This window comes from Engystomops pustulosus, chromosome 7 (assembly GCF_040894005.1).
Source record: "Engystomops pustulosus chromosome 7, aEngPut4.maternal, whole genome shotgun sequence".
NCBI classification, from domain to species: domain Eukaryota; kingdom Metazoa; phylum Chordata; class Amphibia; order Anura; family Leptodactylidae; genus Engystomops; species Engystomops pustulosus.
The window spans coordinates 15,747,055-15,768,817 of NC_092417.1; the positions used below are offsets into that span (position 1 = coordinate 15,747,055).

General features: G+C 44.4%; 1 protein-coding gene across 6 annotated transcripts in view; it reads left to right on the forward strand.

Annotated features, from left to right (window-relative positions):
• Positions 1-13,173, forward strand: part of BCAN (brevican) — a 110,258-nt gene extending 97,085 nt beyond the window's left edge. For 3 of the 6 annotated variants that reach the window (XM_072114909.1, XM_072114906.1, XM_072114910.1), the window contains 11 exons: positions 168-342; positions 426-553; positions 934-1,227; positions 1,417-1,803; positions 2,282-3,442; positions 5,064-5,174; positions 9,241-9,399; positions 11,071-11,153; positions 11,355-11,499; positions 11,596-11,778; positions 12,335-13,172. In XM_072114909.1, the coding sequence (XP_071971010.1) occupies positions 168-342; positions 426-553; positions 934-1,227; positions 1,417-1,803; positions 2,282-3,442; positions 5,064-5,174; positions 9,241-9,399; positions 11,071-11,153; positions 11,355-11,499; positions 11,596-11,778; positions 12,335-12,345 (2,837 nt within the window). In that variant the 3' untranslated portion in view covers positions 12,346-13,172. Of the gene's footprint in view, positions 1-167; positions 343-425; positions 554-933; positions 1,228-1,416; positions 1,804-2,281; positions 3,443-5,063; positions 5,175-9,240; positions 9,400-11,070; positions 11,154-11,354; positions 11,500-11,595; positions 11,779-12,334 lie in introns of all 6 variants that reach the window. The other 3 variants (XM_072114908.1, XM_072114905.1, XM_072114911.1) reach the window with 3 other exon arrangements.
• The last annotated feature ends 8,590 nt before the right edge of the window (positions 13,174-21,763 follow it).

A 21,763-nucleotide genomic window follows, 5' to 3' on the forward strand; every position in this document is an offset into this window, starting at 1 on the left:
CATTTTTGCATCGGTTAAGTTGGATCAATCCAACAGTAAAACTTCGATAACTGCTCAGTCTCTGAAATTGTTTAGAGTAATGGCTATACCCAACCTGTGTGTGATATCCCTAAAAAATACCCACCATACTCTAAAAACCTGTTACAATGGGACTCTTTCTCTTTAAGGTGTTGTGTTCCTATATCGGGAAGGGGTCAATCGGTATACATACACTTTCCCCATGGCCCAGGAAGCATGTACGAGAATTAAGGCCCACATAGCCACTGCTGACCAGCTCTTGGCTGCCTACCATGGAGGTTACGAACAATGTGATGCCGGATGGATCGCAGATCAAACCGTCAGGTACAAACAAAAATCTTAAAAAGTATATTTCCAGATCTTACCAATCATCTTACCTGGAGAACTTTCTTGACTCTACCTTGCAGATACCCCATCCAGACTCCAAGAGAGGGTTGCTATGGAGACATGGATGGGTTTCCTGGAGTTAGGAACTACGGAGTACTGGATCCCGATGACATGTATGATGTCTACTGCTACGTGGAAGATTCCAAGGGTAGTTTTGAGGAATATATTTGAAGTATAAATAAAAAAATAACCTTAGCTTGAAGTTGCATGTTCAATACTATTTGCCTCTTCATAACCCTTCATTTTCAGTTTATAAACTTAATAGGAGGCATATGGTTGGCTCGAAGGTGCAAAGTCTATTCCAATAAATACAATATAAGGTGAAGCCTATCCAAAAGACCACCTCTTTGAAAAGCCAAACTATTCATCAGTTCACATAAGATACTTAGATTCATTGTGTAAAGTGTATCTGTGCCATCTTCCTAGAGAGGCCCATCATTCTTGGGCACCATTTTATAAATGCAGTTCTTGGAGGTGGTCTGAAAAAATTTTACTGTTTCACTCTCTTTATGATATTTTTTTTTGAAGGTGAAGTATTTCTGAGTTCCTCACCCAACAAATTCACTTTCGAGGAGGCTAGAGAACATTGTAAGAGCCTGAATACTGAGATGGCAACAACTGGACAACTCTATGCTTCTTGGAATGAGGGGCTGGACCACTGTAACCCAGGCTGGTTGGCCGATGGAAGTGTCCGATACCCTATTGTGGCACCAAGGGAAAGGTGCGGTGGTAACTCTCCTGGGGTGAAGACTATCTTTCAGTTCCGTAACCAGACTGGTTTCCCAGACTCCCAGGCTAAATATGATGTATACTGTTTCAAAGGTAAGTCAACCAATAAGCATTAAGATAGACTATAAGAAAGCAAACCAGACCCTAATTCACCGATCCCTGCATCATTAGACCATTATAAGGTATGACGTACCATGGCCAAATTCTTTATTTATTTATATGCTAAATATGACTAACTTGGCAAAATTTTATGTAAAATTTTGATGTCCTGTTTCATTTTAGACACCAAACCAACAAACGAACCAACAAATGATCCTCCAGGCCCAAGAAACCGAGATGTTATTACAGTAACAGAGAGTTTTGAAGAACTGAAGTTTCTAGATGTAAAAGCTGAAAATGAAGCTCAGGGCTCAGTAGACACCATACCATTAAATGAGACTGGGATAACAAAATCAAGTGCAGACCATAAGGAGATCACAACTGTTCTCAACGGCCAACAAGAGTCTCCACCTTCCCCAACAACCCCAACTCTCGAAAGAATCATAAGTGATGAAGAAGATCTGTCCCCTGCATTTGCAAGTTTCCCACCCTATGAAGATCATTCTGACAACAGCGAAGAATCTACAATGGGTTACACCATTAATATGCCCGTTGTGCAAGTTTCTCAAGGTACATTCTGCTAGTTGACTATGGCTATGCTTGGTAATACTAAGATATGATCATTTTTGTGTGTAGGATGTGGTCAAGGGATGGTTACTATCAATATAAGCAAATTGACAGATACAAACGATGTCAGGGTAGAAGTAACTTTGGACACAAATAGGCCAAGTCCGTAGACCTAGAAGATATTCCATAGTGATGAAGCCTGATCATACCCAAGCTTCCCATATTTTCTTTCTGTCCTTCACATACTGGGTAAAGAGTTTGTATGGGTTGTTTGAGAGAAGGACAGTAAGCAGTTGCCAGACACTACTAGTAGCATAGGAGATGCTCAATTCTTCTCGTAACATCTGGGATAGGTTCCTCCTTATATGTCGGCCATTTTAAAACTGGATTTTGGAGTTGCTCTCTGATTCTGAACACCATTAATGGTTCCTAGGTTGATCCATTGTTAACATAACGCCTATTGTTTTTTTTATTTTGGCAGAAGACAAGGTTGGGTTGGTCCCAGAGAACATTTCTTCTGAGTCAACCGGAAGAACAGTGGATGGACCTGTTCTGGCCACTGCAGGTGACTCCATCTTAAGTGTAACAATTGTGAATGCACATGCAGAGAATGTTAACGACAACTTTACTGGCTCAACACAGGAGCCAGGAGTTGCTGTGTCAGAATCAGCAAATCAGTATCACATTGATCATAGCCAGTTTCCCCAAAGAGAACAAGGAGCGAATGAAATAAACCAAGAATATGAGTATAACACAACTAAGGCAGGTGACACTTCTGTCAATTTCACCACATCTTCCTCTATCACTAAGAACGATGTAGGTGATACAGATACTGATGAGAAGTTAGCTGAATTTCCCGATAAACAACCCATTGCCACTACATTTTCAACCACTACCATATACATGTTTCCCACAATACTCCCATCCGCTGATCATTTCGAAGGATCTGGACAAGAAGATCATTCAGCATTTTCAGAAGGACCTGTACTTCCCCAGACAACCCAAGGTTCAGTTGAGGAACTAGTTTCTGGTGACCATTTTAGTGGTACTCAAGATGCCCACAAAGATGTCCATGTCTTAGATACAACTCTGGATCCTAAAACACCAATACCACCTTCTTCGGTGCCAAAAGTTGATAATAGCACAGAAATATCTTGGGAAGATGGAAGTGGAGATGTTCCAGAGTCCACATGGATCACACTGCATTCTGGCCCAAATGTCAATACAAATCATACTCAAAAACATGAATTAAATGAAACCTCAGAGAAAGATAACCAACACAACACAACCCATACACCTACACTGCTCATACAAGGTCTATATGCGTCAAATGAAACTTCGACTGCACAAGTTTCCCACCTGTTAAGTCCTAACATGTCTCGTGTCCATTCCACTGTTAAGGATGTAAGCGTAGAACAGTCAACGGTAATAGGCACAGTGGAGAGTCCCAAAGACCTAGAGTCCAACACAACTGTATCTCCCACCTTTACAACTTTCACTTCATCACCCAACAATCCCAGGAATTCTTCACACCACAATTTAGAGAAGACCATTCAACCTACGGCGTCCCTGAGCCCAACAGATCCTCTGCCGGCAGTCCCTACCGAGAGAGCTATTGTTGGATCCTCCGGGAATTTTTCAGGTAACCACCTACATATCTGCACGGCCGTTATTCTTCTGGTGGTCTCCTACATCACCAATGCCTCGAGATGAATCCTCTACTTCTACCTCTGCGCTTTGTCCTTTCACTGTCTCATTAGAATCTGAGAACCTCTGTCAGCAGCCCGATCTATGTCAATCCAGTCAGTCTGATCATTCGAGAGCTCGCGTTGTTTTTGTTGACTTCTATGAAGTATTTTTATGATTGTTTCCATGAAAAAAAAAAAAAAATAAACCAGATTAAATGCTTTTTATAGAATTAAAGCACTTGATTCAGGTCATAATCTTCTCTATTCCTTCAATTCTTTTCCGGTGTCTTCTTTGTGTGTGTGTGTCTCTATCTGATTCTTTCGCTAACATCTCTCTTATAACATTTTCGAGATCTAGATGAGAAAATCAATAGTTAATCTGTGCAGCCAATTTCATATACTGGTGGAATTCCAAGAGCCTTACATTCCCATGTATCTGAAGATACTGTAATATTTAGATAAGTAGGTCAATGTTTTTGGATGTTTTTGATAAAATTGCCTTTCAGTTGTCCTGGATAACTGGTAGCTCCATTTTGTAAGGGCTCGATGGCGATTTATTTGGATAAAGATAAGCAAATACCATCCAGTCTACCCCTATACACATGCCTAGCGATCTAGACTATATGGGGCAGATTTACTTACCCGGTCCTTTCGCGATCCAGCGGCGCGTTCTCTGCGGTAGATTTGGGTCCGGCCGGGATTTATTAAGGTAGTTCCTCCGCCGTCCACCTGGTGCTGTGCTGAAAAGCATCGGAACGCGCTGGAGTTCACCGAGCCGGGCTGAGTGAAGGTAAGTGCAAGCTCCGTGACTTTTTTTAAAAAATGCGGCGGTTTTTCCGAATCCGTCGGGTTTTCGTTCGGCCACGGCCCCCGATTTCCGTCGCGTGCATGCCAGCGCCGATGCGCCACAATCCGATCGCGTGCGCCAAAATCCCGGGGCAATTCAGGGGAAATCGGCGGAAATCGGAAATATTCGGGTAACACGTCGGGAAAACGCGAATCGGGCCCTTAGTAAATGACCCCTATATGTACAGTTATAAGAATAGCTACCAAACAAGTAGTTTTGACTTATCTTCAACATTGATGGGGCAGACATTCAACATTTCCAGCCCCTTAGCCCCCTGATATTTGCTGTCATGGAGTAGGTCTGGACATTTCCATTCACAGTAGATGGTAGTTGGTCCAATTGACCATCTTTAGGGTCCTATCAAGAGAATATCTTCAGTACCACCTAGTTTGGGAGAGTCTAGACTTCATCATAACTGGGTGAATCTCCATCACAGGCATCTTCAAGAGTCAACGACGTTTCGAAAAAAAACACTATGTTCGGCTCTAGGAATTGGCAAAGTCGAAGAACGTACATTTTTTATTTTTATTTAGAATTTTAGAAAAACTAAAAATAGTTTCCCCCTTTTTAAAATTATTCTATTATGTTATCCTTCTACTGACACTTTCTCTGCCAGAACTTTTCCTGATCTTTGCTTCTAGGCCTAACTTTACTAATGCCATGTACATAGTAGAAATGATGCATTTTGTGGGCAAATTCGTAGCTTCCCATTGTACCTTGTGTTGTAGATGTCTGCTACCCCAACCCTTGTGAAAATGGAGGGACCTGCATTGATGAAGACGATGGTGAATTCCGCTGTTTGTGTTTGCCAGGCTATTTTGGAAAAGTCTGTGAGATAAGTGAGTGAAACAGGAACTGTTCTTATTTCTTCACAATATCACACTATGGGTGGAGATCTTTACTGTCTATAAAGCTTTAGGAGTTTTTTTTTGTCTCATTTGGGACATTTTGGTCTCAGTTGAGACTTTTTGGTTTTAATTTAAACCAAAAAGTCCCAATTGAGACCAAAAAGTCTCAAACCACAGTACAAGAAAACAGACAACATGGTGATAGATATCCTCCAATGCTTCTTCTATATCACAATATAATGTATGTGTTACATATATTCATCATACGCTGGCACACTAGACCCCGGCCCAGCACTCACCAGATCTATCAGGCGGCTCCGGTCTGTTGCGATGCCGTACTCTGATACCCAAGGTCTGGTGTTATAAAGTGTATCACAATGTAAACAATTTAAAATACACAACTCTGCGTTGTGTATGGGCTTATCATTTAATTACCATATATACTCGAGTATGAGCTGAGTTTTTCTGCACAAAAAACCTCACAGGTCCTCTTCTTGTTTCGGGTGTTCCATCTTTGGGTCCACTTCGGGTTTTTCTGGCTCCTCTTAGGGATCTTCGGGATGCTCTGGCAAGCGGCTGATGTCATTGTGTGGGCCTGCCGCGAGCGATAACCCAAAGAGAAGCCAGAGGATCCTGAAGAGGAGCCGGAAAAACCTGAAGAGGACCCAAAGACGAAGCCGTAGCTCCCAAAGTGAGAAAAGGACCTGGGGGGGGGGGGCGGGGTCGGCGGCAGAAAGGTGAATACAGTGTTTATTTTTTTTATGGCCTTGGCATGCTCGGGGGGGGGGGCAGGGGCTTGATGTATAGTGAGGGGCAGGGGCTGGCTGTATACTGGGGGCAGGGGGTGGCAGGCTATATATTGGGGGGCAGAGGCTGGCTCTATACTAGGGACAGGGGCTGGCCGGCTGTATACTGTGGGGCATAGGCTTCTGGCTATATACTAGGGGGCAGGGGCCAGCTATATACTGGAAGGCTGTGACCAATGCATTTCCCACCCTCAGCTTATACACAAGTCAAGATTTTTGCCAGTTTATTCCCAGTTTTTTGTGTTAAAATTAGATACCACGGCTTATACTCGGGTCGGCTTATACACAAGTATATAGGTATGTGACAAGTACGTTAGGTATGTGTCATTACCCCTGATGAAGCCTCAAGGCTATTTTCTCATTTGCTTCTTGCCAGTCTGTAGGATTCACACCAGACCTATATTGGTATACATTCATACACATAATATTTATGTGTTTTTTAATTAATATTAAAGCAAATCAAGTTGTATATTTTTAATTGTATACATTGTGTTGCCTACTTTATAACGCCAGACCTTGAGTAGTTGGTTTTGTCTCATATATCTTAGTGTTGGGCTAGTAGTACCCAACTGCAAATACCCTGAAAAAAAATTCATTGTTTTAAATTGCCTTTAGAAGTCACCAAATTAGTAAATAGATACATCTGTATGTAATTTATTCTCTGTATAACTACAGGTGTTTTGTGAAGGCCTCAGAGGTTTGTTAGAGAACAATAGTGAACAAACAACATCATGAAAATGAAATAACACACCAGGGAGCTCAGGGGTAAAGTTGTGGCAAAGTGTATTGTAGGGTTACACTTTACAAGTATTACAAGTACTTCATACTCTGTGTTGCTCTATAATAGGAAATATCAATAAATACATTTAAGTTTGTGGACATAACATTTAAGAATGAAGAAAAGTTAATGGCTATGTGTCCTTTCGCCATACACTGTGACTGCCTACAGGCTTGCCGATTAAAGTATGTTGGCCCATATAGGCAGGACCTCTTGTACATCCTCACTATATCCAAGGGCCATTATTGTGGTCCAAGTCAACTGGGAGTTAAAAGGAAACCACCATGACAATAGATCTCCTAGACAAATAGATTTTAGACCCTCTAAACAAGTATCAATCCTCCTGAACAAATACATTCTCTAAACTAAAAACCTTAGGCTGGTTGTACACAAGCAAGTCCGCTCCGACAAACCAGGCCGGATTGATGTAGACTCTAGACTAGATGTAGACCCTAGACTAGATGTAGACCCTAGACTAGCTGTAGACCCTAGACTAGCTGTAGACCCTAGACTAGCTGTAGACCCTAGACGAGCTGTAGACCCTAGACGAGCTGTAGACCCTAGACGAGCTGTAGACCCTAGACGAGCTGTAGACCCTAGACGAGCTGTAGACCCTAGACGAGCTGTAGACCCTAGACGAGAGGTAGACCCTAGACGAGAGGTAGACCCTTAGACGAGATGTAGACCCTTAGACGAGATGTAGCCCCTAGACTAGATGTAGACGTTAGACTAGATATAGACGTTAGACTAGATATAGACGTTAGACGAGATGTAGACCCTTAGACTAGATGTAGACCCTTAGACTAGATGTAGACCCTAGACTAGATGTAGCCCCTTAGACGAGATGTAGCCCCTTAGACGAGATGTAGCCCCTTAGACGAGATGTAGCCCCTTAGACGAGATGTAGCCCCTTAGACGAGATGTAGACGTTAGACTAGATATAGACCCTAGACTAGACTACCTAAATATATAAACAACTTCAGAGACGAACATCTCAAGAAAAAGACTCCACTAACTAAAAAAAAGGCAGATTCCCAGTTCAGACCCATTAAACAAAATGGACCTTATTGCTTTTAACTAAGCCCCATAAATAAATGCAGACCTGAGACTAGACTTTCCGAACAAATACAGACCCCCCCACATCAGTCTCATTTTATCATCTATGCAAAAGTTTGGCGACATTCCAGTAATATTGAAGGAAAGGGCAGGACACAGGCTCAGCGTTCTCATTCATTACGTGGTGAAAATGGGATCCACATGTCCCGGGGATAGAGCAGAACAAATAAACTTAGTACAACCACTTTTATTCTTCAAACCCAGGCAGCAATATTTGCAAAAATATCCAGTGGCTCACATTTTACCCACTGGTAGCACCACCACTCCTCAAAGACAACAGAATTCTCTATGTCCCACCCGCTCCAAACTGGTGGACCCTCAAATCCTCTGCTCGCAGCATTCTCCCCCTTCCCCATTGCTGCCAACTTTCACCAAACTATTAACCATGACAGATGATTTTTTTTTTTAAATATGGGTCACCGCCAATGCTGGTAGTATAGTTTCCATTCTCTTCCTTCCAACTCCCATTCGATGTGGCACTGATCTCCTAAACCGTGTTCTTACAGCTGCATTATCCCCATTCATTCTTCTCCCCCCGTGATGATGTTGTCTCTGGAACCATCCACATGACCTATGCACTCAAGACATCTTGAGATTCATGAGACCAGCCACATAAGCCATGTCCACCTTCTAGCCACAGAAGCCACACTGGTGAATGCATGGTTAATCTTTGTAGAAATTAACCCACCTCACAGAAGGTGCCCCTCTAGACAATGTTCTTCCTTCTGCTGTGAATTATTTTGCATATGTAAAATCAGTTAAATTTATGGAGACCTGGAACCATACAACCATGACCATGATTACTCTAAGGCTGGGTTCACATAAGGTTATTTGTCATACGGTGTAAGGACACAACAAGAGGATTCCAACGTGTCCTTACAACATATGGCACAGACCACAGTATCCCACAGTGTGCCAATACAGTAGGATACGTCGCCCAGGGACCCCCCTCCCCCACGGGGAGTAGTGTCTACGTCTTTCCATCCGGCATTTTTCGATGGACATAACATATATTGGCCAGACAGAGGTAACAACTATGCCTCCGTCTGCCACTATATGTCAATGTATATGCTTACTATATACAAAAAATATGGTGTGAACCCATCCTAACAAAGACGTTAGCCATGTAGGTCTACAACCACAAACTAATTCCCAACACTGATGATCATGTCCAGGCTAGATAGTTTTGACCCAAATATGCTCCTTATGTCCTTTAGGTAGTCAAACCAATAGTTCAAGCCTAAAGCAAATTTTGGCTAACCCGTAGATACTGTAGGAAACATGTAAGAGTCCAATAAAGTCTATGCCATTGCTCAACATCTCCTTGTATCCTCCTGACATCAATGTCTCTGGTTAGATGTAGAAAAATGTCTTGAAGACTGGGACTCATTCCAAGGATTCTGCTACAAGCATTTCTTCGATCGTAAAAGGTGGGAAGAAGCTGAAACCCACTGCCGAGAATTTGGTGGTCACCTTGTCAGCATTGTGACCCCAGAGGAACAAGACTTTGTAAACAGTAAGTAGAGAGAATAAGCACACATGAAAAGGGTGGGGAGGGAATTCTTTTACTTCAAAAATTAATTTTCCATCTAGAACGTATAATACAATCTTCACCCCTGCTTACATTTTTAAGTACAACCTGCAGTCTGGTGAGTTGGTCACCTGTGTCGAAGTAGTTGAAGAGCAGTAAGGAAAGGAATGAAAGCTAGAAAGTTTTGCAGGCCAAAATTATATGGACTGTCTCTCGAGCGGTCTACCCACTCAAGCTGTCTGGCATCCTTTTTGTTGACCATCACCGTATAGTTCTACACCCAACAGCTTACTTGATCAACATAGTTCTATAAGACAACTCTGGTGGTGGCTCATCTCTTGGGCCTTTTGAAATTTACATGCCTCCACCATAACATCTGCTGTCAAGATAAGCACCCAATCGTAAGTGAGGTGTCTTGTTGTTCTCTACATCTTGGTGGTACATATGCAAAAATAGTGCCAATGAGCTGTAACTGGGATGGTAGGTCTTCGCCATGAGTGGAAGTAGAAGGTAAATACCATTATACACAAATAGTTATCAAATGTTCTTGGTGATCCATAGCTTTTATCACCAGACCATCGTAAGTAGAAGACATATCATTTACATGAAGGTTTGTATAGGACAAGTTTAGACATCTACCCATATCACCCAGGTTTGGTGGTTTGAGCAGGTAAAATGAAGACTTCCAAGAAGACTTATGTACATGTTTTTATTACCTACACATGCATTTATACTTTGGATCAGATACAAACCTTAAAGGACCTCTATGTATCTCCTTACAACCCATTTCACGTATAGAGTTATCCAAAGGGCCTGACGGGTGAGTAAGACGAGGTTCACATCTTTAATGTTAATAATTGTTTTTGTTTTGTCTCATTTGACAAACACCAACAAAAGCCTAGGACAGTGGTGGCGAACCTATGGCACGGGTGCCAGAGGTGGCACTCAGAGCCCTTCCTGTGGGCACCCAGGCCATCACCAGAGAGGACTCCAGGTATCTTCCTGCAGTCCCAGACAGCCCAGGACTTGCTGTGCACAGAGCTATTTTAAAGTGACAGCTCTACCTGGGACTACAGGAGGAGCGGGAAGGTGTGGACACATCTGGATTATCATTGTAGCTCCTGCTCCGGCCCCGACAATTCTTCCTGTTTATGGGACACTGGAGGGAAGCTACAATAATCATCCAAATTTCTTCTAGCTTCTCCTTTCTTGGTGTTCCGCAGGGTGATGATATGAATGAAAGCTGTGACAGAGCACGGAGCACAAATTACTAATTACATTTCTGTTTTGCCACTCATCGATAAATAAGTGGGTCTTGGTTGTAGTTTGGGCATTCGGTCTCTAAAAGGTTCGCCATCACTGGCCTAGAAGATCACATTAACTGAAGTAGTCCATCAAAAATTTATCATCTGCGAATCTATGCAGGGGTCTCCTGACCAAAAGTATAATTTTAGAAAGTTGGAGCAATATGGACTCCCAATACCAGATATGTGTATTGGAAACTCCTGATTTGGAAGCTCTACTAACGCCTTAGCTTGAGAATCTACAAGGTCCCATTTTGCTTCCCAATGCAGTGTCCCTTAAAGAAAATTTAAACTGTGTGCATGAAATTTTTGGCCCAAACTAATATACCAATTTTTTTAAATTCAACTATAGATAAGTATAAAGACTACCAATGGACAGGCCTTAATGATCGGACAATAGAAGGAGACTTTCAGTGGTCAGACGGGAACCCTCTGGTAAGTCGTAGAATCCTCAATCTGTGCTCCAAGTTTTTACCTGTTCTCGCCTCTTAACCCCATATCCCTACGTCCACCTAGTTTCATAGTCAAAGTATGGCAGGATTATGCAGGTCCTATTAAACCACCACGAAAAATGTTATGTTCTTACGAGTGCTATAGAAAACCACCACTCGCTCCTCCACACTTTTTTCCCCACAGCTTTTCGAGAACTGGAAACAAGCGCAACCTGATAGCTACTTCCTCTCTGGTGAAGACTGTGTGGTAATGGGTTGGCATGACGGTGGTCTATGGAGCGATGTCCCATGCAACTACCACCTACCATACACCTGTAAAATGGGCTTGGGTAAGAGTAACTTTAAAGCTGCCACTATATCCTTTACCGAAAACAAGAGATGAGGTTTATTGTTTATATGGCATCTAATGTCCATGTCCATCCTAGTGTCCTGTGGTCCTCCACCCGAAGTAGCTAATGCATCTATATATGGCCGACCCAAAACACGCTACCCAATCAGCTCTGTGGTGGGATATCGTTGCGACGATGGTTTAGTTCAACGTAATTTACCCATCATCAAATGCCAAATGGATGGAGTATGGGAAGAACCACAGATAAATTGCTTACCTGGTAAGTCGAAGGAAAAAGTCATCTACCAAAAAGTTACTAATGATGGGACTGTGACATAAGAGACTTCAATGTGCCCAACATAGTTTGAAATATTACCTGCCCCCTTACCACCTTAACCCTCTCCCTTAGGCTCTAATCTAGCACCAAACTCTTAGAACCTGAACTTAGTAGGTTCATCGACCTTCATCTTTTATTTACACGACTCTTCTATGAGGTCCATCATGGTGGAAAGTAGGTATCTGGTGAAACGAGAATACCTCATCTCTTTGGGTAAGTTTTTTCTTGCAATCTATCCCTCTTTCAGCTTCTCTCAGAGGTTTTTGGTTGCTTCTTGGGGCAAGTGAACCAGATTCTAGAACGATCAATGCTTTGGATGAAATCTTTACCCTACGTGAAGGAAACACTAGCTACAACCTTGGAGATATGAATCTGGCGTAGACATCTGTAGGTCGTTGGGACTACAGATAAATTCACCCAGTTTCATTTTCTCCTGGGGCCACCCATTAATCCGTTACATTTCACTGTAATAAATTTTTTCTATTATATTTCCATACAGCATTTCAATGAAGTGACCACGTCTCAAGATCCTAACCTAGCCACTCGATTCTGAAGTCTTCACCAGGTGGCCAAAAGTCACAGGTTCCATGACTCCAAGACAAGGCCACGTTTGACCAACACACCACTAAAGCAGAGCCACAGGGAGGTGCTATATACTATTAGACTGTGGCCTTCTTCATCCAATGCTGGCTGATCCTTATCCTATATACCCTAAACCTCTATTGGCCTCAACCACCAGCCAATCACATTCTTACTATACAGATTCTTCACCTGAAGTGGGCCTCCCCAAAAACATCTCCACTTTTTAAAACAGTTACCAGTTAAAACCAAAAATATAGGAGAAATAGCCGATTTCCAACTCTTTCGTATACCACAGGCTTGTCCGGACAAACCCCCAAAATTTGAAGAAGAGATTCACTTTACTGTAGATACAAATAAATCAAGAGAAGAAGCGATCATTTTGTTAGTTAAAAGTGGAGTTTTCCTTTAAAAAACTAAAAATTGTGAATTTGTGTCTGGGACTTTTAAGCGATTGGGATATCAGTTGAATACTGTCATGGCGGCTAATCACAGTTAAAGGGGTTTTCTCGAAAGAACAGCAGAGGATAGGACATAGATATCAGGTCATGTGGGGTCTATCACTCAATTCGTCAATATTGTGCACCTGGACAACCCCTTTAAGGTAGATTCTGCGCCATCATGTAAATGTCCATACGTACTTTCATCCACTGTTAGCGCACTTTCTATAAGAACACGCTCTATAGGTTGTTTAGATAATGTAATGGGAGGGGGGTTCTGATTAGTGTCAACTGGAAACATTTACTAATCTATGAAAATATTTTTTGTGAAAATAAAAATGTAAGAAAAAAATTCATTTTTTTATGTAACCAAAGGACTTGGTCTTCACTACACAATATATGAAAAGAGACAAGGTCACTGGACCTTAATGCTACACACATGGACAATATTGTTGCTCCCCCTCAACCATATAGAAAACATTAAAAAAAATATTTAGAAATACTCACCTCTGCTCCTCTTCATCTTGATCACCTAGAAAAGAAATTTGTAATTAGTAGCACAGAGTGCGAGGACAGGATGTCCGGTGCTCCGGGCTGCTAATTATGCACACCCTCCTCTTGCATGATGTCACCTTGCTGGGAGAGGGAGGTGCGGGGGCATGCATAATTAGGAGCCCAGAGCACTGGACATCTTGTCATCACTTCCCCTTGCCACCTACCTCTCCCATGCTGGGAGAGAGAGGTTCGGGGGTGTGCATAATCAGCAGCCCGGAGAGCTGGACATCTTGTCCCTGTGCTCCCTGCTGCTTTTTTTTTCTAGGTGATCCCAGCGTATCAAACTCATCGATGGACAGCGCCGGGATCATTTCATTTCCTTTAATGAAAGATAAATGCACAACGGTAACAGAAATAACTTGAATCTAACAAGAGTAAAAGTCAATTACATTTCTATGAAAATGAAGAAATGAAAGGCAGACATTGGGGGTCATTTACTAAGGGCCCGAATCGGGTTTTTCCGGCAGGTTACCCGAATTTTCCCTGAATTGCCCCGGGTTTTTGGCGCACGCGATCGGATTGTGGCACATCGGCGCCGGCATGCACGCAACGGAAATCGGGGGCATGGCCGTAAGAAAACCTGATGGACTCGGAAAAACCGCTTGACACGCACTTACCTGCACCCAGCCTAGCTTGGTGAACTCCAGTGAACTCCAACAGACTTCAGCGCAGCAGCGACACCTAGTGGACATCGGGCGCACTACCTTAGTGAATCGTCGGAAGACCCGAATCCTTCACAGAGAACGCGCCGCTGGATCGCGACAGGATCGGGTAAGTAAATCTGCCCTATTGCTTATCATCCATGCTTCAACAGAATTAAAATTTTAAAAAATTATAGACAAGCATGTTAAAGGTAAAGGTTATAAGGCCATCTCCAAGCAGCTTGATGTTCCTGTGACTACAGTTGCACATATTATTCAGAAATGTAAGCTCTATGAGACTGAAGCTGATCTCCCTAGATGTGGCCATAGGAGGAAAATTACTGACAAATCAAAGAGATGAATAATAGGAATGGTAACAAAAGAGCCCAGAAAAACTTCTAAAGAGATTAAATCTCAAGAAACATCAGTATCAGATCACACCATCTGTTGTTGTTTGAGACAGAGTGGACTTAATTGGAGACGACCAAATGAAAAAAAATCATAGACTGGAAGTTTGAAATTTTCAAAACTAAACACTGACAAGCCACAGAACTTCTGGGGAGAAAGTCCTATGTACAGATAAGACTAATATCAAACTTTTTGGCAAGACACATCAGATTTATGTTCAGAGATGTGAAAATGAAACATATCTTGAAAAGGACACTGTCTCTGCTGTGACACATGTAGGAGGCTGTTAGGTTCTGGAGCTGCTTTGCTGCATCTGGCACAGGGGGTCTTGAATCTCTGCAGGACACAATGACATCTCAAGACTATCAGGAGTTTCTAGAGAGAAAGCTTGGGCTCAGTCGCAGATCATGGATCTTGCATCAGGATAATGACCCGATACACCAAGAAGGAACATTGGACTATTCTGAGGAGGCTTCTATGAGCCCTGATCTAAATCCTATTGAGAATATTTGGAAGGAGGTGAAACCCTTCACACTCCAAACACTGGAGCAGCTCATGAGGAGCTGCCCCAATCCCTGCTGAGAGGAGCAGAAGTCTCACTGGCTGGACTGCAGGGATTAACAAACCCAAACCTTAAATTTGGTACTTGCCCCTGTACCTTGATAAACCATCCAACCGTTTGGAACTTGACCTTGTACTTTGATAAACCATCCAACCATTTGGAACTTGACCTTGTACTTTGATAAACCATCCAACCGTTTGGTACTTGACCGTGTACTTTGATAAATCATCCAACCGTCTGGTACTTGACCTTGTACTTTGATAAATCATCCAACCGTTTGGTACTTGACCTTGTACTTTGATAAATCATCCATCCGTCTGGTACTTGACCGTGTACCTAGACTAACCATCCAACCGTCTGGTACTTGACCGTGTACCTAGACTAACCACCCAACCGTCTGGTACTTGACCGTGTACCTAGACTAACCACCCAACCGTCTGGTACTTGACTGTGTACCTAGACTAACCACCCAACCGTCTGGTACTTGACTGTGTACCTAGACTAACCACCCAACCGTCTGGTACTTGACCGTGTACCTGGACTAACCACCCATCAACAGACCGGGAAACTAAATGTTTGGGTAATGTGGGAAGGCCACAGCGTTTATTAACAACTAAGATAAATTATTAAATAACGTTATAAATTAAAACATTTCCCAACTTGCTAGGCCCGCTTGGCATCTTCAAAATCTTGAGAACCAACTCCGCCCGAAATGGCGGCTGCGGCCCTGCAGCCGGCATGTGGGCATCTTCCAGCGCCTTAGGGCCTGTGTAACTTCCGCCTTCGCTGTGACAACTGTAGTAAAACAGAAGGAAACAGCCAGAACCAAGGAAAGAAGAGCTGAAAAGAAATAATTCTGAGGGCAGGGTGGGAGGGAGACTTCTCGCCTCTTCGGTCCAGGGGGCAGAAGGAAAGAGGCCCCCCCACGTGCTCTCGGACTTTATAAAACCACCGGGCGGGTCCTTACCCGCCCCCAAACACCACCTCCTGTGACCTCACACGGGAGGAGTAAAGGGGCAAGCCCCACCAGCCTACCAGAAGGCTTGAAACCACCCCCTACAGTCCTCAGCCCCTTCGCTATTTGCTTTGGGGCTTGTTAGACTGCAGGGATTAACAAACCCAAACCTTAAATTTGGTACTTGCTCCTGTACCCTGATAAACCATCCAACCGTTTGGAACTTGACCTTGTACTTTGATAAACCATCCAACCGTTTGGAACTTGACCTTGTACTTTGATAAACCATCCAACCGTTTGGTACTTGACCGTGTACTTTGATAAATCATCCAACCGTCTGGTACTTGACCTTGTACTTTGATAAATCATCCAACCGTTTGGTACTTGACCTTGTACTTTGATAAATCATCCAACCGTTTGGTACTTGACCTTGTACTTTGATAAATCATCCATCCGTCTGGTACTTGACCGTGTACCTAGACTAACCATCCAACCGTCTGGTACTTGACCGTGTACCTAGACTAACCACCCAACCATCTGGTACTTGACCGTGTACCTAGACTAACCACCCAACCATCTGGTACTTGACCGTGTACCTAGACTAACCACCCAACCGTCTGGTACTTGACCGTGTACCTAGACTAACCACCCAACCGTCTGGTACTTGACTGTGTACCTAGACTAACCACCCAACCGTCTGGTACTTGACCGTGTACCTGGACTAACCACCCATCAACAGACCGGGAAACTAAATGTTTGGGCAATGTGGGAAGGCCACAGCGTTTATTAACAACTAAGATAAATTATTAAATAACGTTATAAATTAAAACATTTCCCAACTTGCTAGGCCCGCTTGGCATCTTCAAAATCTTGAGAACCAACTTCGCCCGAAATGGCGGCTGCGGCCCTGCAGCCGGCATGTGGGCATCTTCCAGCGCCTTAGGGCCTGTGTAACTTCCGCCACGGAGCAGCCTCCTCCCTCCTACCACCGGCTGCGACCCCCCACACGGACCAAGGCCATGCAGGCCGAGAAGGAAAATATTCACCTCAATGGAATTGAGATGGACCCCATCGCATAATAAGAGATGGCGGTTATCCTATACGCCTATCCTCCCAGGGACACCATGTATTTTTGATAATCAGGACTTTCCTTGCTCTCTTTATAGCAGCTGTGAATAGGATGCCTGACCCATTAACTGCTCGAAGACATACCTGCAAAACCCACAAGACTTCCTTCAAGGGACTAGTTATCCGGGGTGAGATGTGCCTTTTTACGCAACCCAGGATTATCCTTTACCGACTTTAAGTTACTGCATTTACCCAAAACCAGGGACCGAAACCGCAAAAGCTCACAACTAGTTATGGAGAGTTTTGGACACTTCCATCTTTCTCTGCACTAAGACACCCGCCATGTCAAAGGAGACGTACGTAACCGCCACAACCTCGTATATAGCGTCATTGACCGATGAACCCTTGGGAAAAGACAGGTGGTCGATTAATCTGAACTTTCCGGGCTCCTATTGGGAACTAAGCCTGGCGGTTCTATAAGGCCATCCTACCTGGGGAAACCTAAGCCTGGCGGTTCTATAAGGGGACCGCCCATCCTACCTGGGGAAACCTAAGCCTGGCGGTTCTATAAGGGACCGGCCATCCTACCCGGGGAAACCTCATTCCCGACCTTCTCCAGTGCTAATACTGGATTGAACGAAATTAAACTGCCGCATTTAACCAACATTGCGGTGGGCTGGTGGTAGACCTGATGCAGTGGATGGGGTGAGAAGTGCCTTTTGTGCTGCCCAGGATTATCCTTCACTGACATTAACCCCTTAACGCCGAAGCCACTTTTCCCCCTTACTGACACGGGCCAGTTTTTCAAATCTGCCCTGTGTCACTATAAGTGGTTATAACTTCGGAACGCTTTAACATATCCAAGTGATTTTAAAATTGTTTTCTCGTGACCCCTTAAACTTCATGTTAGTTGAAAAATTTTGGTGGTATGCTTTGCATTTAATTATGAGAAAATCAGATATTTGGTGAAAATTGGAAAAAATTCTCGATTTTCGAACTTAAAATGTTCTACTTTTTCCATACATAGTCATAACCGCAAAACAAACTTAGTAACTAACATTCACCGAATGTCTATTTTATGTCTCTGTGGTTTTTTATGCATACTCTTATTTTTTGTAGGATGTTATGGGCCTTAGAACGTTAGGTGCGATTTTTCACATTTTCATAAAAACCGCAAAATCCTGAGGGACCTGCTCTGGTTTCAAATCACTAAATAAAGGAAAACCCCATAAATTACCCCATTATAGAAACTACACCCCTCAGTGTATGTGAAACAACTTTTATGAAGTTTGTTAACCCTTTAATTGTTTTACGGGGGTTAAAACAAAATCGGATACAATTATGAAAGTACATATTTTTGGCTAAATTAATGCGTCTTTCAAAAATGTACAAATTCTCAGTGGATAAAATCCCAAAACGCTCCACCAAATTTGATACCCAATCCCTCCCGCGTATAGCGATCCCCCATATGTGGTGGTGACTGCTGTACGGGCACACGCCAGGGCATGAGGGGAAGCTGCGCCAATCACAGCAGATTATGCATTGTCACTTTTATTGGCTATACAATTTTTTTTTTTTTTTTTTTTCTTTTTTGGCAATTTGGACATATAAGGGCTTATTTATTGCGACATGCGATGCACTTTACAAATAAGAAATTATTCTGACTGGGATTTGAACCTAGAACCCGCAGTGTCCATGAACAATAATGACACAGCGCCTCAACCAACTGAGCTATAACTTCTGTGCTTCATTTTAGTGGGTCATTGGGGCTTATTGATGGGATTTTATTAACTCTTGAATGTATGGGTGAAAGGAAAATTGTCAATTTTGGTTCTTTTTTTTTTTTTTTTTTTTTTTTTTTTTGGAGGGGGTCGTACACCGAACACTAACAATACTATCTTATCTATAACGTACAGATCACTACGATTACGTTGATACCTCATTTATATCGTTTTTTTTTTTTTTTAATTTATATTTACAATTTTACTGGAAAAAACTAATATAGAGGAAATCTCATCTGTTTTTGCATCGCCATCTTTTCTGAGACCTAACTTTAATATTTTTTGGCTGACAGAGCTAGTTTAGGGCTTATTTTTTACATGTTGAGTTGTCTTTTCAATTGATACCATTTTGGCGCTCATTATTTATTTATTTTTTTTTTTGATCACTTATTAGAACATTTTTGTGAAGAGATTATATGAAAAATTTACATTTTTTTTGAGTTTTTCGGGTTTGTTTTTACGGCGATCAGCAAGCGGGTCCAATAATGTTTCTAAGTTATTGCCTGTTCAAGATATTCTACACCTTACACAGTGTAATACAGATGTATTCACTGTGTAACGCTCAGTGTGCTACGCATGCTCAGTGTTACAGTCGAGTCCTGCCAGAAGGCACGGACCCAGCTCCCGGAAGGAGGATTGCTCAGCCCCGGGCACTGGCAGTCCCTGGGCTGCGATCCCTAAATGTGTTACCCTGTCCTGCGTTAGCTAAATTCCCTAAGCCCACAGGTGTATCCTGACTGGCTTGTAATTGTGTGAATAGTGATCTAATGGATGTGATGACCTCTGTGTTCTTGTGTGATGAGATAATGGATGTGATGACCTCTGTGTTCTTGTGTGAGTAGTGATCTAATGGACGTGATGACCTCTGTGTTCTTGTGTGATGAGGTAATGGCCGACCACGAGGGGAGGCCACTGAACTCACCGGATGAAGTCTTCGCTGGTGGAGCTGACGTGTCCTGATGAGAAGACTGTGCTTTGTCCTGTTCAGATGGTTGGTGATGTTTGGAAGCTGAAGTGATGCGTTGAGGTGGCTTGATGATGTCAGAACTGCGAGGTGGAGCTTGAGAGCCTTGGCTGCCATGACGGGATGACCTCTGGAACTGCAGTGGCTGTAGATGAGCTGAGGATCTGTTTTCGGATTCCTGGCGAGTTGTTGGATGCTCTGATGTCCGCCTGGAGCGCTTGGTCAGGCGGTGAGGGAAGTCTCGGTGGCGGGTGCGGGCGTGTGAGTGCGCCGCCTCGCGGCCACTGGAACCCGGTGACGATGGGCTGCTGTAGTGTCTGCGACGTCCGCCGTGATGTCTGGGAGACCATTCTGCTGTGCCGTTGCTGCTCGTTGGACGGGGATCTGTGGCTCCTGTGTCTGTGGTGCACCGTGGGCATAGAGGTCTCTACCGCATCAAGGGTATGCAGAGAGGACTCAGGGGAATAGGAGAAGGGAAGGGTAGCTGCCCAGGGATCCAGGGCTGTGGTGTTGGCTGGGCCGGGGGGGCATGGTGGGGGGGGGGGAGGAGAGGGCCGGGACGCAGGCTGGTGATAGCGCTGCTGGCGGCTGTGTTGGTGGGGGGGGGTATGTGACAGGGAGGGCCCGGGGCTGGCTGGGGAGTAGGCCCGAGGCCTGATGTAGGGCCTGGGTGAGGAGCAGGCCTGAGGCCTTGTATGGGGCCTGGGGCTGCATGGGGGGGTAGGCCAGAGGCCTAGTGTTGAGCCTGGGGCTGCATGTGGGGGAATAGGCCTCAGGCCTAGATTAAGGCCCAGGGCTGTAAGCGGCATAGGCTGCCGGGTGGGCCGGGCCGCAGCGCTGGACTGCAGCATGGGTCCCACGTGGTCTGGGCGACGCCATCTTTTTCTGGCCCGGGCCGCGCTACCTGGTTGGTGCAGGCGATCCAGGGCTCAAACTGACAGGAGGCCTGATCTTCCGGATGGGCCTTCCTCTATCTTCTGCCAGCTGCTCCTCAGGCACTGCACTGGAGACGCTGCACACGTGGAGGAGGTGAGGAGCACTGGGTGGGTGGTGGTGACAGGGTGGCGGGCCGCCGGGCAGGGGGTGGTGGCTGTACCGTCCAGGGTGGAAGCCACTGCAGGAGGATTCGGTCCTAGGAGATGGGTGTCCTCTTCAGGGACGTCCGCTTCTTGAACCGACCCCGCAGCAGGGCGCTGCAGGAGGGTATCCAGCATGGCTGAACCATCCAGGGCCGCTTGCTGGATTACTTGTTCTTCTAGGGAAGCCATGCTGAGTATTTGCAGAGGGGTCTCTGACTTCTCGCCTCTTCGGTCCAGGGGGCAGAAGGAAAGAGGCCCCCCCCCACGTGCTCTCGGACTTTATAAAACCACCGGGCGGGTCCTTACCCGCCCCCAAACACCACCTCCTGTGACCTCACACGGGAGGAGTAAAGGGGCAAGCCCCACCAGCCTACCAGAAGGCTTGAAACCACCCCCTACTGTCCTCAGCCCCTTCGCTATTTGCTTTGGGGCTTGTTATTACAGAAGTCGTGTGATTGCAGCCATTGCCTCAAAAGGTGGAACCATCATTTCTGTCCAGTCCTGTGTCATGAGTTTTTTTTTTTAACTTTTCTGTTGAAACGCAATGGGGCAGATTTACTTACCTGTCCGATGAAGTTCAACGAAACTGATCTTGCGACAATTTGAATGTTAAATCCCGCACTCAGTCCGAAACAATCGGATCGTCCGACAGCTCGGCCCATGAAAGCCAGCGCAGCTGCGCCAAAATCCGTGTGCGACACAATCCCAGCGCAGACACTTGTTACATACCTGTCCAAGCCGCTCCAAACCCCGAAAAAGTCGAACATTCCCACGAAAATAAGCAGCGCGACCCTTAGTAAATGAGCCCCTGTATGTGAAAGGTGACACTTCCCGAGCAGTACTGGGGACGCCTGATTCAGGGAGACTACGCACCGTAATCACTAATCACCTGCACA